The 16,426-nt window shown below is 45.0% G+C and overlaps 2 protein-coding genes across 2 annotated transcripts in view; one reads left to right on the top strand and one right to left on the bottom strand.

The window, feature by feature from the left end:
• Positions 1–3,250: 3,250 nt before the first annotated feature.
• Positions 3,251–16,426, bottom strand: part of acsf2 (acyl-CoA synthetase family member 2) — a 36,060-nt gene continuing 22,884 nt past the window's right edge. The window contains exons 11-16 of the mRNA XM_046368919.1: positions 5,885–5,992; positions 5,209–5,360; positions 4,971–5,112; positions 4,757–4,867; positions 4,590–4,658; positions 3,251–4,128 (exon numbers count right to left, since the gene is read on the bottom strand). Of these exons, the coding sequence (XP_046224875.1) occupies positions 4,078–4,128; positions 4,590–4,658; positions 4,757–4,867; positions 4,971–5,112; positions 5,209–5,360; positions 5,885–5,992 (633 nt within the window). The 3' untranslated portion in view covers positions 3,251–4,077. The remainder of the gene's footprint in view (positions 4,129–4,589; positions 4,659–4,756; positions 4,868–4,970; positions 5,113–5,208; positions 5,361–5,884; positions 5,993–16,426) is intronic.
• Positions 8,313–16,315, top strand: chad (chondroadherin). The gene is made up of 4 exons (XM_046368920.1): positions 8,313–9,384; positions 14,196–14,359; positions 14,587–14,735; positions 15,238–16,315. Exons 1-3 carry the CDS (start codon positions 8,599–8,601, stop codon positions 14,726–14,728), a joined length of 1,092 nt encoding a protein of 363 aa, XP_046224876.1. The 5' UTR covers positions 8,313–8,598; the 3' UTR covers positions 14,729–14,735; positions 15,238–16,315.

The following is a 16,426-nucleotide window of genomic DNA, read 5'->3' on the forward strand; positions in this document are numbered from 1 at the left end:
CGAGGGCCAGACAACGAGAGCGTACAGGACACAGTGGTGGGTAGTATATGGGGCTTTGGTGACAAAACGGATAGCACTGTGATAGACTACATCCATTTTGCTGAGTAGAGTGTTGAAGGCTATTTTATAGTTGACATCGCCGAAGTCAAGGATCGGTAGGATGGACAGTTTTACGAGGGTATGTTTGGCAGCATGAGTGAAGGAAGCTTTGTTGCGAAATAGGAAGCCCATTCTAGATTACATTTTTGATTGGAGATGCTTAATGTGAATCTGGAAGGAGAGTTTACAGTCTAGCCAGACACCTAAGTATTTGTAGTTATCCACGTATTCTAAGTCAGAGCCATCCAGAGCAGTGATGCTGGATGGGCGGGCAGGTGCGGGCAATGATTGGTTGAATAGCATGCATTAAGTTTTATTTGCGTTTAAGAGCAGTTGGAGGCCACGGAAGGAGAGTTGTGTGGCATTGAAGCTCGTCTGGAGGTTAGTCAACACAGTGTCCAAAGAAGGGCCAGAAGTATACAGAATGGTGTCGTCTGCGTAGAGGTGGATTAGAGAATCACCAGCAGCAAGAGCGACATCACTGATGTATACAGAGAAAAGAGTCAGCATGAGAATTGAACCCTGTGGCACCCCCATAGAGCCTGCCAGAGGTCTGGACAACTGGCCCTCTGATTTGACACACTAAGCTCTATCAGAGAAGTTGTTGAACCAGGCGAGGCAATCATTTGAGAAACCAAGGCTGTTGAGTCTGCCAATAAGAATGTGGTGACTGACAGAGTCGAAAGCCTTGGCCAGGTCGATGAATACAGCTGCACAGTAATGTCTCTTATCGATGGCGGTTATGATATCGTTAAGGACCTTGAGCGTGGCTGAGGTGCACCCATGACCAGCTCGGAAACCAGATTGCATAGCGGAGAAAGTATGGTGCGATTCAAAATGGTCAGTAATCTGTTTGTTAACTTGGCTTTCGAAGACGTTAAAAGCTGCAGGGTAGAATAGATATAGGTCTGTAGCAGTTTGGGTCTAGAGTGTCTCCCCCTTTGAAGAGGGGGATGACCGCGGCAGCTTTCCAATCTTTGGGAATCTCAGACGATACGAAAGAGGTTGAACAGGCTAATAATATGGGTAGCAACAATTTCGGCAGATAATTTAAGAGGATCCAGATTGTCTAGCCTGGCTGATTTGTAGGGGTCCAGATTTTGCAGCACTTTCAGAACATCAGCTATCTGGATATGGGTAAAGGAGAAATGGTGGGGGCTTGGGTGGGTTGCTGTGGATGGTGCCAGGAAGTTGACCGGGGTAGGGGTAGCCAGGTGGAAAGCACGGCCAGCCGTAGAGAAATGCTTATTGAAATTCTCAATTATAGTGGATTTGTCGGTTGTAACAGTGTTTCTTAGCCTCAGAGCAGTGGGTAGCTGGGATGAGGTGCTCTTATTCTCTATGGACTTTACAGTGTCCCAGAACTTTGAGTTTGTACTGCAGGATGCAAATTTCTGTTTAAAAAAGCTAGCCTTAGCTTTCCTAACTGCCTGTGTATATTGGTTCCTAACTTCCCTGAAAAGTTGCATATCATGTGATGCTAATGCAGAACGCCACAGGATGTTTTTGTGCTGGTCAAGGGCAGACCGGTCTGGAGTGAACCAAGGGCTATATCTATTCCTGGTTCTACATTTTTTGAATGGGGCATGCCTATTTAAGATGGTGAGGAAGGCACTTTTAAAGAATAACCAGTCATCCTCTACTGTCAGTATAAGGTCAATGTCGTTCCAGGATACCCAGGCCAGGTCGATTAGAAAGGCCTGCTCGCAGAAGTGTTTTAGGGAACGTTTGACAGTGATGAGGGGTGGTCGTTTGCTCGCAGACCCATTACGGATGCAGGCAATGAGGCAGTGATCGCTGAGATCTTTGTTGAAAACAGCAGAGGTGTATTTGGAGGGTGAGTTAGTTAGGATGATATCTATGAGGGTGCCCGTGTTTACAGATTTGGGGTTATATCTGATAGGTTCGGTTCATTGATAAATTGTGTGAGATTGAGGACATCAAGCTTAGATTGTAGGATGTCCGGGGTGTTAAGCATGTCCCAGTTTAGGTCACCTAGCAGCACGAGCTCAGAAGATAAATGGGGGGCAATCAAAACACATATGGTGTCCAGAGCACAGCTGGAGGCAGAGGGTGGTCTATAGCAAGCGGCAACGGTGAGAGACTTGTTTCTGGAAAGGTACATTTTTAGAAGTAGAAGCTCATTGTTTGGGTACAGACCTGGATAGTAAGACAGAACTCTGCAGGTTATCTTTGCAGTAAATTGCAACACCGCCCCCCTTTGGCAGTTCTATCTTGTCAGAAAATGTTATAGTTAGGAATGGAGATTAAGCTTTTTGGTGGTCTTCCTAAACCAGGATTCAGATACAGCTAGACAATTGAAGCTCAACAGAAGTTGGGTGATGCAACAGGACAACGACCAAAAACACAGAAGTAAATCAACAACAGAATGGCTTCAACAGAAGAAAATACACCTTCTGGAGTGGCCCGTCAGTCCTGACCTCAACCTGATTGAGATGCTGTGGCATGACCTCGAGAGCGGTTCACACCAGACATTCTAAGAATATTGCTGAACTGAAACAGTTTTGTAAAGATGAATGGTCCAAAATTCCTCCTGAACGTTGTTCAGGTCTGATCCGCAACTACAGAAAACGTTTGGTTGAGTTTATTGCCAAAGGAGGGTCAACCAGTTATTAAATCCAAGGGTTCACATACTTTTTCCACCTTACACTGAATGTTTACATGGTGTGTTCAATAAAGACACACGTGTTATTAGTTTAAGCAGACTGTCTATTGTTGTGACTTAGATGATCAGATTTTATAACCAATTTATGCAGAAATCCAGGTAATTCCGAAAGGTTCACATACTTTTTCTTGCCACTGTATTTTCCATTTGGCATTCAAGTATTTGACTAGCAGGTCTCAAGTAGGCGGCATCTGTGATCTTCTTGGCTCTCTGACAGGGCAGGGTCTGGGTTTCTCATCCAGAAATACTGCATACCTGGCTCAGACAAGTGTTGGGTGCAGAGGGTAGGTATCCTAGAAAAACTAAACCTGAGTGGAAATCTTATCCAGCTGTGTGTCTGCATGCTTCTATAGGTGGGTTTGAGAGGCTTTCCAAAGGCTTAACAGCCATCCACCCGCCACTGAGATCAATGGAAAAGCTAACGGCTTCTGTCCTCCAACAAAAACACAGACACCTACGCCCAACTTTTAATGTTAAGGTACATGTTTTTTATTTTGACATATAGGCAGCTGTAAGATAAGGACGCTATTCGATCTGCGTCGCCGAAGTACAGCTTCACTGAAATGTAAAGGCAATGTTCCCTCTTCAGCATTAAACCCTGCAGATGTCGGCTCAATTGGAAATGACCTTTTAGATTTGATAAATCGCGGAATCTGTAACGCTTCAATTTTACAGACTGAATAGAGCTCCGAGTCACAGATTGATGAGGTGGTTTCAAGGCTGTTAGAATTACATGATCGGTCCTAGAAATACAGTAAAATCATTTGGCTGTCAGTGTTTAGCTGACTGCTGTACATGGCTTCGCTTTCCTGTTAAACTGTGCCTGCTAAAACATAGCATTAGTCCAATGGGTTCTGCAAAAAGGTTTGCACTAAACAAGACACAAATGATGGCACTTTTAAGGCTGCATTCAATCCATATCGCGGAAGATCCACATTTAAAATTGAAAGGTAATTTCTGTGTTTACCGTGAATGCAGCCTCCGTGACTGCGGGAACATTGCCTTTAATTGTCAATCGCTCTGTAAAGTGGATCTTCAGCCCTTAGGCTGCCCAATTTAGATATCTTTTCCAATTATTGGTCTTTTGACCAATCACATGAGATCTTTTCACATTAGTTCTTTAAAAAAAATATTAGTGGATAAAAGATAAGAATTGGGCTGCCTGTATAAATTCAGCCATAATGACTGATTTCAGCAGGTGCTTTGGCAGAGTGGAGCGACAACATATGCCATGTGCCGGAGATATGAGCCACCATGTCTAGCCCGACTTTCTCTCCTTACTTCACAGACCTTCACAGTCCCAGAGACTTCTCAGTCTGCACACGCAGTTTGTTCTTCTGGATCTGTTAGAGGAATTTAAAAAGGAGAGAATAAGTCTTTGTATTAAATAGTGTTTTATGTCAGGGTGGTTTCTCAGATCGACCAGACAGCCGTGGTGGTTCGTGACTCCCTCCAACATAACGCCCTCTGAATGTGTTTAGCAGGACTGCTGCGTGCAGACTGCTTAATAGCTCCGTTTCCTTCTGTCTAGAGACAGAGGGGGACTGGGCTACTCAAATGACTCTCCATTTCTAAATGGTTTTGAAGTGTCTTGAGCGAGACTGAGGACCACGAGGAACATACAGTTTATAATGGACTGTTCAAAACTCATTTGTCTCTGACAATTACTTAAGCTTCCTGATTATGTCTTCAGAATTGTATAAACAAATACAAAACAAAATGTTGGTCAGCGTTCATGTAGAAACATACATTATGGGGCATGTCAGCTTAGCTTTGAGTAAGAGTATATGGTTTGAGAGATTACCTTTCCTGAAACTGTGAGCGGATAGTCATTCACAAATGTTACATAGCGTGGGATCTTGAAATGAGCAATCTGAGGGGAAAGAAGATAAACAGAATAACAGTACATTTCAAGGATTTAGGCTAGCCACGGCAGGATGTGGCAGAACTTTCTTTCATTCAATCTCTCACCTTTCCCTTGCAGTAAGCTTTAATGTCCTCTGCACTGCAATCCTGTCCCACCTTCAGCTTGAGGCAGGCACACACCTCCTCTCCCATACGCTCATCCTTTATTCCAATCACCTGATGGAGAGCGAGAAAGAAACAACATTAGCTGTCATTTCCCTAGAAAACGATCATTCTGCTTCTGTTCAAGCATATATAAACAAACGGATTGAGAATTCACCTGTGCCTCCTGGACTTTAGGGTGGGTGTGTAGGAACTGCTCAATCTCAGCTGGGTATATGTTCTCCCCTCCTCGGATGATCATGTCCTTGATTCGACCCTCGATGCGACAGTAGCCATACTTGTCCAGGCTGGCGATGTCACTGCATATGGGTATAAGGACACATGTATGACGCATAAGTCAAAGTTGAGACATCAGCGTTTTGGGGAGGTGTATGGGACCAGACCTGTCCACTCACCCAGTCTTATACCAGCGGTCTTTGGCAATGCACTCGTCTGTCTTGGCGACATCCCCCCAGTACTCCAACATTACACAGTAGCCCCTGATCATCAGCTCTCCTGATATCCCGAGAGGCACGAGCTGACCAGAGCCAGGGTCAACTACCTTAGCCTGAGGAACAGCAGTGATGAGCACAATAGGGTGCGACTCTACTGCAGCCAGTTACCATTACGATAATACAACGCAATGCTCCCAACAGTTCTGCCTATGTGGATAAGACATGTCATGCTTAAAAAGGGACAGTTCAGGATTTTGGGGAATGGAAAGTCAGGTGAACTTGTGGATGCCATTTTTATGTCTCTGCGTTCAGTATGAAGGAGGTTAGAGGTCGTTTTGCGAGCCAACGCTAACTAGTGTTAGCCCAATGAGTGGAAGTCTATGGTAACAGATAGACTTCCAGTCATTGTTCTAATGTTAGTTAGCAATTGCGCTAGGGCTCATTAGCAACTTACTTCAAACTGCAAGCAGAGATGGAAATGGTATCCAAGAGTTCATCTGACTCTGGGGAAGTAGATACAGGGCTTCATTGCCAAAATCCCGAAGTATCCCTTTAACAGACAAATATACTTATAGTATAATAGAAGTAAAGACATGAAAACATATGCGCATAAATGACTCAGGTGGATGAGACGTACCTCTATGTGACTGGCAATGCACCCAACAGTCTCTGACTTCCTCTCCAAATTGTCTGTTGGGAAGCCACAGAATGACACAGGGCTGTTCTCTGTGGTTCCATAGGCAATCTGTCAACCCAAAGTGAAACCACACACTGTTCAATTAAAACATACAGTATCACCACGGTGCTATTCTTGACGTTCTACAACCCTGTGTCATTTGCAGAGGTAGTCGGAGAAGGTGACTGAGGGGGCATGGAAAAGTCTGTCCGTCTGTCTACCAAATCATATTTGTCACATACACATGGTTAGCAGATGTTAATGCGAGAGCAGCGAAATGCTTGTGCTTCTAGTTCCGACCATGCAGTAATATCTAACAAGTAACAATTTCACAACAACTACCATATACACACAAGTGTAAAGGGATGAATAAGAATATGTACATAAATATATGAAGGAGCGATGGCCGAACGGCATAGGCAAGATGCAGTAGATGGTATAGAGTACAGTGTATATACATATGAGATGAGTAATGTGGGGTATGCAAACATTAAAGTGGCATTGTTTAAAGTGGCTAGTGATACATTTATTACTTCCAATTTTTATTAAAGTGGCTCGAGATTTTAGTCAGTGTGTTGTCAGCAGCCACTCAATTTTAGTGATGTCTGATGGCCTTGAGATAGAAGCTGTTTTTCAGTCTCTCGGTCCCAGCTTTGATGCACTGGGCCCACTGTCTGGTGGACAGTTTCCTGTCAGTACCGGACGCCAGCGTGACTTCACAGTTCCAAGACCAGGACCAGCTGAGTCAGCGAGGGGCAGGGGGTTGAGTCAGCAGGCAAGCCAGGGCATGGGAGCTCAGTGAGGTATGTGGTGCCCCCCTGACAACTGGCACACCTGTGCAGTAGGATGGTGCCTGCCCCCTTTCCCCTCTGTAAACCTCGCCCCATACATCTGTCCTGCTGTGGCCTTTCACTGACCAGGGAGTCCTCTTGATAACCTTTTCTCGATTACCGTTTTTTTAAATGGACAAATTTCAACTGGGTCGTCGGCAGAAGTTGTAAGTTGAGTGAAATGAAGGCTACGACTTTGAATAGCAGGACCAATGGAGTCAGCAATGGTTTCGTCCTCTGAAGCCACAAGCACATCCTTCTGAGGGCCGAGTCCAGTAGTGATAGAGTGGCAGAGTAGGGTCATCACTGGTGAACAGAAAGGCATTGAAGGAGCCGTTTGGGGATGGGGAGAATGTTCGCCTGGGCAGCCAGGAGAAAGACGTTCCCGATAAAATGCTAGATTTGTTAAGTAAACTCGAGATTCCACTTATCATGAGAGTGTCCATCGGACTCATAAACACACCCTTCTGAGGCCAAAGCGTCATAGGAGCTAAGCCAGCAAGCCCAAGGGCTGAAGTAAACAACTTCGCTCTCTCGCTCTCCCTCCATCCCTTCCTGTCTCTTTCCCCTCATGCTCCTGGTCAAGTTCAAGTAGCCAATGGATCAGCTCTCGAGACCAAGGTCTCACATCTGGTTGGTTTCAGGCCCACTCAGAGCCACACACACCTCTGAGTGAAAGCTAATGAAAAATATTGTGATTTCTAAACATACACTATCTGCTGAAACTCAATTCAGCCAGACACAACCTCGCCTCTATTTGGAAAGTGAGAGTGACCACAAACACCATTGTAACACCCTACTCCTTTTCAAAATAGTAGAAAATATGCACGCAGGAATGAAACTGGGCTTTTGAAACCCTCTTTTAGTGAGGTGAAGAGGGACCATTTCACATTTTTTGGACTTGAAAAGGAGTCCCGCCACTTGCCAACCATCTGGTGACGATTATGGGTTATAAAACAGCCACAAAGGAGCTCCTTTTCCTCTGACTGCAGACTGAAAAACAAGAGAGACATCTGGAACCCTAAATAATGGAACCTTAAATCTCTTACCTACCACCCGACAACACTCGGGCAACTATTTTAGAAATGACTGACAATGGCCACGGCCTGTGGAGGGCCTCTTATCTACCCAACACAAATCCAGGTAACCTGTACAGGTATACAGACCATTGCTATATTGGCAGTCAAAAATGTGCTTGATCCACCAAGACACTATGATCTGGAAGCACATTTTGCCCTTCTTGAGTGCAATGTTTACACCATTTTTCTGCTTATATGACTAAAATGACCTAGAGATCCTTTGCCTGCTAAACATAACAAGCAACTGAAAGTTATGCACGCACAAAAACCGTTTGATTAAATGTCTCATGCAGAAGATCTGGAAGCTTTAGACATTTTAACCAGAAGTTAGGGAGCTCAACTAAATTCCCCTATGGTCAGTGGAAGATCCCGAACTGTGTGTGCAGAGTTAAACTCTCAGAGACACTTGACTTCCTCTTGCAGCCGTCTCCACGTAACACCTTGGTGAGCCCTCCTCAGAATTTTCCTCAAATAAATGTTATAAATAGTGCTGTGTTCTGTTCAGCGCCGTGCCGTCCTCCTCTCAAAGCCCCAAGTGAATATTTTTTGCACTGCCCCCTTTTCTCTCAGTCGCACACTCACTCTCTCACATCAGCTCACCTCTTGCCTTCCCTCTCTGAATCCTCTCTCTCTCTCTCTCTCGCCCTGAGACTTTCTGGAGGACTTTTTCTAGCTTGGAGTACCTGCCAAGCAGTGAGAAGAAGCTCTCAGGAAGAGGCAGAAGACCGATACGGTGGACAGACAAGTCTAGAGTAGCAGCGTCAGCATGCGGTGTGTGAGCTTCCTCTCGGTCTGGCCATACCTGCTGGTCCTTGGCCCGGTGGTATGGGGCGCTCCCAGCCAGTGCCCGGCCCTGTGTCACTGCCACGGGGACCTGCAGCACGTCATCTGTGACAACGTGGGGATAAAGAATATTCCACAGGTGTCCGAGGCCACCCGTCTGCTCAATCTGCAGAGGAACAACCTGGGCAGCCTGCCCACCGGCTCCTTCGCCAGCAGCAAGGGTCTCATCTCGTTGCACATGCAGCACTGCCAGCTCCGCGAGATCGGCGGACAGGCCTTCAAGGGGCTCAAGAAGCTCATCTACCTCTACCTGTCCAACAATGAGATCACCAGCATCAAGCCGGGTGCCTTCGAGGACCTCACCGAGCTCACCTACCTCTACCTGGACGGCAACCGCATCAGCGACCTACCCAAGGGCATCTTCTCGCCCATGATCAACCTGTTCATCCTGCAGCTCAACGATAACAAGCTGCGCGACATCAAGCCAGGCACCTTCGCCGGAGCCAAGGACCTGCGCTGGCTGCACATGAGTGGCAATGAGATGAGCTCGCTGCAGCCGGGCTCTCTGGACGAAGTAGAGAACCTGGCCATCCTGCACCTTGACAGGAACAGGCTGTCCACTTACCCCAGTCTGGCCATGAGCAAGCTGAGAGTGGTGGAGGAACTGAGCCTGGCCAAGAACCCCCTGAGAAGCATCCCTGACAACGCCTTCCAGAGCTTCGGACGCTACATGGAGAAGCTGCACCTGGACGGCATGGGGCTGGAGAAGGTTGGTCTCTCAGATTGTTTGTGGGGTGGGTGTGGGTCCTTCTTGTGGGTGCAAAGTGCTTATTGAGTTGGGAAGAATTAAGCGGGGATTGAAACTTTAAGAGAACGGCAAGGCAATAACAGCATAGATGTGGTAAATAAGTCTACTATGACAAGAGTAGATAACAATTCATTTCAAGCCTTAGAATATTGAACATTTACAACAGATCCATTTCATGCAACCTGAATCTCATTTATTTGACGCAGTTAGCCATTCAGGAGACAGAGCCAGCTTCAGTAAGTATACATATTTTGTATTCTTGTCTACTCTAGCAACCCTGTGGATTAGGGAGGCTCGTTGTTTGTTTGTTTTGGTTCTGGCTTGCTATATTTCATCTGCTATTTATATGTACAGTCTGGCTTGCCACCGGCCAACTCCCTCTTTTCCAGTAGCCAAAAGTTTCTATTTTCCCAGTTCTGTGGTTGCGTACTGTAGCCTGAGGGCAGATAATAATGTGAGGTGGTTTTGTAGATTGCTACCATTCATCATATGATCACTGACAGTTCAAATTTACGAGAGTGGAATGCTCAAATCAAATTTGATTGGTTGCGTACATACTTAGCAGATGTTATTGCGGGTGTAGCGAAATGCTTGTGTTCCTAGCTCCAACAGTGCAGTAGTATCTAACAATAATCACAAATCTAAAAGTAAAAGAATGGAATTAAGAAATATAGGAATATTAGGACGGGCACTGAAATATATATATATTTTTGTATTATTTTTTTTGAACGTATCAGTATCAGTCAAAGGTTTGGACACCTACCCATTCAAGGGTTTTTCTCTATTTGTACTATTTTCTACATTGTAGAATAATAGTGAAGACATCAAAACATGTAGTAACAAAAACGTGTTAAACGAAATCAAAATATATTTTATATTTGAGGAATGCTTTTCCAACAGTCTTGAAGGTGTTCCCACATGTGCTGAGCACTTGTTGGCTGCTTTTCCTTCATTCCGCATCCAACTCATCCCAAACCATCTCAATTAGGTTTAGGTCGGCTGATTGTGGAGGCCAGGTCATCTGATGCAGCACTCCATCACTCTCCTTGGTCAAATAGCCCTTACACAGCCTGGAAGTGTGTTGGGTCATTGTCGTGTTGACAAACAAATGATAGTCCCACTAAGCCCAAACCAGAATAGATGGCGTATTGCTGCAGGGTGCTGTGGGAGCCATGCTGGCTAAGTGAGCCTTGAATTCTAAATAAATCACAGACCACCAGCAAAGCACCCCCACACCTCCATGCTTCACAATGGCAACCACACATGCAGAGATCACCCATTCACCTACTCTGCGTCTTACAAATACACAGCGGTTGGAACTAAACATCTCAAATTTGGACAGTTTTCCACCAGTCTAATGTCCATTGCTCGTGTTTCTTGGCCCAAGCAGGTCTCTTCTTATTATTGGTGTTCTTAAGTAGTGGTTTCTTTACAGAAATTCATGCAGTCTCCTCTGAACAGTTGATGTTGAGATGCGTCTGTTACTGGAACTCTGAAGCATTTATTTGGGCTGCAATTTCTGAGGCAGGTAACTAATGAACTTATCCTCTGCAGCAGAGGTACCTCTGGTTCTTCCTTTCCTGTCGCAGTCCTCATAAGAGCCAGTTTCATTATAGCGCTTTATGCTTTTGCGACTGCACTTGAAGGAGCTTTCAAAGGTCTTGAAATTTTCCGAATTGACTCACCTTAAAGAAATGATGGATTGTCGTAATATGGATTTGGTCTTTTACCACCCCTACCTTGTCACAACACAACTGATTGTCTGAAATGCATTAAGAAGGAAATAAATGCCACAAATGTAATTTTAAGGCACACCTGTTAATTGAAATGCATTCCAGGTGACTACCTCATGAAGCTGGTTGAGAGACTGCCAAGAGTGTGCAAAGCTGTCAAGAATATGTAATATAAAATATATTTTGATTTGTTTAACACTTTTTTTGGTTACTACATAATTCCGTATGTGTTATTTCATAGTTTTGATGTCTTCACTATTATTCTGCAATGTAGAAATAAAATTTAAAAAACCTGAATGAGTTGGTATATCCAAACTTTTGACTGGTACTGTGTGTGTGATGTATAGACATTGTGCACTTTCTCTGCATCGCTCTAACTGTAACCTAATAAGATCCTTATTACTTATCCACCCATATGGGAAGAAAATGGGTCACACAGGCTTTGGGTCAGGATGCACGTGCTGAGACCAGCAGGATCTCTGTCTCGGGCTGTTTGTCGGCAAAACAGTTGCCTGTGGTTTTAGCCTGTGTTTTAGCCCTGATTGCTCTGCTCGCCATATGGTGTGGTACAAAGAGATCTCTTCCCCTGAAAGTGTGTAGGTCAGGAGGATTGCACAGTGGGAGAGAGGAGTGGTATTCTAGTCTTATGTTGCTCCATTCCCATATATAACTGTAGTTGGTTGGTGGACTGTTGGCGCTGAAGATTGGATTCATGTCCAATTTAGCTTGGTGAGGACAAGAAGTGGAGTTGGCGGAGGGATCCATCCGGTCCCTGCTGTTTATATTAAGGAGATATGGGCGACACATACATGCCGTCCTAATTGGGAGATTTCAAACAATGTCAGGTGGCCAAGTGACATCACCTAGTAAGCATCACACTCTTCAGCTTCAGCTCATACAGTACTGTAAACCCAGACACACCATCATACAAGGGTTCCTGAAGCATAGCCCGAGATATCCTTGACCATGCAGTGAGTGGGCGGCGTTGACGCAGGTCTTGATCATTCCTGAGGTTCAGGTTGGTGTGAGGTGGGTGACCGCCTCATTACACTCAAATGGTGCAGAAGGACGAGGTTTTTAAGATCTGGCTAGCTTCCATCCTTTGGTGGGGAAGGAGTTTTGAACTGTCATAGACACTCCAAGGCTATATATATATATAGTTCAGGGAACAACAGCAGACACAGTCCAGAGAGCACAAGGAAATGGTTTCCTGTCTAGAGATAATCGTCGATCCTACACCTAATAACGCGTAGCGTAACAATGTAAGAGGTAACAAGGTTGAATGAACCCCAGTCAAGGCCTGAGTGGAGAGATGGGAAAGGCTGGCTTCGAGGCACTTATCACATATACTGATTGAGGGGTTAGCTTGCTGCTGCCCATTCATTGCAAACTCAATGTTAATCCAATATTTGAGTTTTTCAAACCATAATACAGTATGGAGAGATTCCACAGGGGAAATGGTAAAATAACAAGCATCTCTCAGGCAGACTGTACCAGTGAAAGTGAGGGGAAAGCAGTGTGAGATGGCAAGGTTTTAGGGGGGGGCGGCACATGGTGGGGGAGAGTAAAAAGCAATTTTCCAGTCAAACGTGGGTATTTTTAGGGTGTTTTTGTTTGCTAGCCCGTATCCAAGCATGTACTGTACCAGCCAAATTCTAGAATTTTCGGTGTGCTTTTTCCCCTTGGCAGGAGGGTCCTGCCAACAGGTCAGTAAGGGTTAGGAGACGGGTAAATAGAGGGTGTTCCGTAGCCCATGAAGGACGGGTATTTTTAGCTTGCTTAGGTGAATGGACAATTGGGCCCTTTGCAAGCGTTCTTGGCAGAGAAGTGGCTCAGAGAGAGAGACTAAAAAAAGAGAGCAAAAACAACCTGGTAACGTTGGAAGTCATCCATCTTCCATTGCTGCAAATGATCAGAAGCCTCCACCTTGGCACTTGCGCCCTTCTGCAGTGGAAATTTCCAAAAGACACCTCAATCAACAGCCTCATCTCTTATAGTCTTACATAACATGTTGCAAAAGCACACCCTCCTCTCACGGCTGCCCCCGGAACCTCCTCTCCCTGTTAAGAGGCTAAGAGCCAACCCACTGGACAAACGGGTTGAGTCAACGTTCTTTCAAAGTCATTTGTCAACATTTTGTGACGTGGAAAATACATCGGATTTGGAAAAACGGTTGTTTTGAGAGTCAAATTTCAACCACAGGATTATGTCATCATGTTAACCAAATTTCAACATAGACAAACCCTGTACAAATTCCCCTAAAATTATACCTTGAAAACAACATCAGATCTTCAACATTTATATCCACTATCTAAAAAAAAACAGGCTGGGCAGCACCTCCTACTGGAGAACTGATCTATCTACTGCTACCTGTTGGCCTCCCATCCAAGGTTTTAACTAAGCCCTGCTTAGCTGTGATATTTGTCACTGACTATTACCAATGTGAGAATGATCGTTAAGATCTCACTCATGCTATCAGTCATTCCAAAAGGGTAGGTTTAACAGAACAAATGAAATGTGACCATACTTTCACTCATATCATCAATGTGAACATCAGCTCATCTTGCACCTCTGTGGAGTTTTTAGCAGCCTCAGAAAATGCGTATGAAGTTTGGGAGAAGGGAGAGGTGAGACAGTCCAGTTTACATAAGCAACGGTACAGGAACCAGTTATGAGTGGAGGCTTTCATGTCAGACAGAGTGACATTGCTGGAGGAAAAAAAAACTATTCCTGCCCTATGACAGATATTAAGGATGAGGTCTAACTGCAAATTCTACATCCATTTACAGCACCAGGCATGACTTCCCTGCCATGTGAGAAAGGAGAGATCTACCTTATTGTTGAGTTCAGGGTTTCAATAGTTGAATTCAGGGATTTCAATCAGTCACTTTTATACTTGCAATGAACTACTTTTGGATTTGAAGGACGAGACTAATCTTGGTCATGACATTATGGTTTAAATATCTCTCGTCAAAGTCTACCTCTTCTGATGAAACTGAAAAGCCTCCTGTACTGTGTCTTATATCTATCTGCCTGTAGTTTTCTGACGGGGCGTTCAACGGCATGACGGCCATCAAGTCTCTGCACTTGGACAACAACAAGCTCAAGTCCCTGCCCAAGAGCCTGGAGTTCACCAGCATCACCAACCTCACGCTCGCCAACAACCCCTGGAGCTGCACCTGCACGCTAGCCCCTCTGCGCAAGTAAGTAATGACCTCACCTTTACACACACATACAGTAGGAAATCTTACCTTGAACTGACACAATAGAGGTAGAAAACCACACACAGACAGTTGTCTATTTGATATGCACACTAAACGGAATCCATGAATACATTCTAAAACCCTTGATTAGCAAACATATTATCCAAACCGCGAGAGAGAACTTCCAAGACCCTGTATGTCTGATTCTCTCGGTTTCCCTCCACTAGGTGGATGGATTCTAGCCGCCAGCGCCCTGATGCGCTCTGTGCCGCTCCGTCCTCACAGAGAGGAAAGCAGATCAGGGACAGCTCTGCCTTCAGCGACTGCACAGTTAAGACAAAGAGAGCCAAGAAGGGCACACGCCATTAAAACACAGGTAACCTGACTGACGATGACTCTGCGAAATACAAAACTAGTCCGTAAATGGGCAAGTTGAAACCTCAGGTCAAGTGAACTTATGAGCTGAGCTCAGCAAGCTTAAGAGTTTCTCAGTATCAGACTTGAGATGTTGCAGTCATATGCATTTACCCAAGAACAGCTTGACAAAGGGTTTCGGTTGTGATACATATTTCACATTTTGGTTGGTCCCCTTTTGGTTTAAATTCTTACAAAGGATTGTACTTGTGTGTTTGGGGACTTGGCACACACATGACATTGGATTGAAACAATAGCGCTTAAGGTCGGGGGATGGGTTTGGACCGGCCCATCTTGATATTCTTCTTTTCCCTCAGAACTCTTGTCTTCTGTCCTCTGGCTGTTATTTTCCATATTGGCCTTGGGGTCCTGTCCAGGAAAGAACAGCGTGTCCCGGTCATGGCGTTGAACAATAGGAGGGCAGACTGTTTGACTTGGCTGCTGATGTTTGTGTCTTTCCACAGGAGACGCTGCCTGAGGGGAAAGGCCTGTCCAGGTGACAGGCTCGGTACGTGTGCAGAGAAAGAAAGCGACGCTAACTGCTACTTAAAGACCATCCATCTCACTATCTGCCAAATATCATGCATCCCACAACCAACATTCAGACGAGCAGCCATGTTGACTCTCCTACTCTCGCTCTCCCTAAAGCCAGCTTTACACACTCACCTCTCAGGACCCCATCACCTGCTGCCACAGCAACGGCCTGCATCAACCCCCAAGCCCCCCCTAACAACCTTCCAAATGGAATGTTCCAGGCCAGGTCTCCCTTTATTTAATGTGGTTCACTCGGTTGGTCATGTCTCGCTTCTCCCATGAGAAATTCTGTCAGACTGAGAAAACAACATCCAGAAAGGACTGTGACCGTAAAACGGACCTTGACATATTGTGACTTGACCCGACTCCTCTCAAAACTCTGACCAAAGGTAAGTGACACAACACAGCGCAGGCGGCTAAGGACTTTTTCTGAACGGGTTTATGAGATAATGGAGCAACGGCAAGTTGAAAAGGAACATAGTCAGAGATGACAAAGAGAGGAGTCCAGTTCTCCAGCGGTATCTTTCGTTTAAAGACTGTCCTTTGTATGTATTCAATCTCCCCAGAGATACAAAAAAAAATAATCATGCTTACATGAATGGAGGTTGGAAGTGTTTGCAGTGCCTTTTGGTCTGTTATCACAGGAGGACATGTTGTACAGTTCAAAATGGATTAGAGAATAGGTAGCAGAGGTGTCATGTCTGAGTCTTTGACTAAATAATATAATATACTTTAGCCTTTTCCACCCCCCACTCCCACTGCTGTGGCAATGCTTACACTGTGTGACATTTCATTTAAAGTAATTGATTTACATTGAAAACAAGATACTTTCTACTGCTAAATCAATGGATTATCTATAGGCATTGAAGACATCCCAAACTCTGGGAGCATGTAGGTACCCCCCTTTCCCTTTCATAACTCTTAATATTTGACTCTTCAGCATTTTTAAAAATGTATATTGAACATCATATTTTGGGGGGACATCTAAGAAATAAATATGTAACCTTGTCTGTCCTGATTCCATTTTCAGCTACTCTGCGCTAACATATTAACAGAGAGATAATGTCATAGGAGCGGCCAACCTTACTCCCAGGGAGCTAGAGTTTGGGGATTTGTCCC

Source organism: Oncorhynchus gorbuscha, linkage group LG11, assembly GCF_021184085.1.
Source record: "Oncorhynchus gorbuscha isolate QuinsamMale2020 ecotype Even-year linkage group LG11, OgorEven_v1.0, whole genome shotgun sequence".
Classification (NCBI taxonomy): domain Eukaryota; kingdom Metazoa; phylum Chordata; class Actinopteri; order Salmoniformes; family Salmonidae; genus Oncorhynchus; species Oncorhynchus gorbuscha.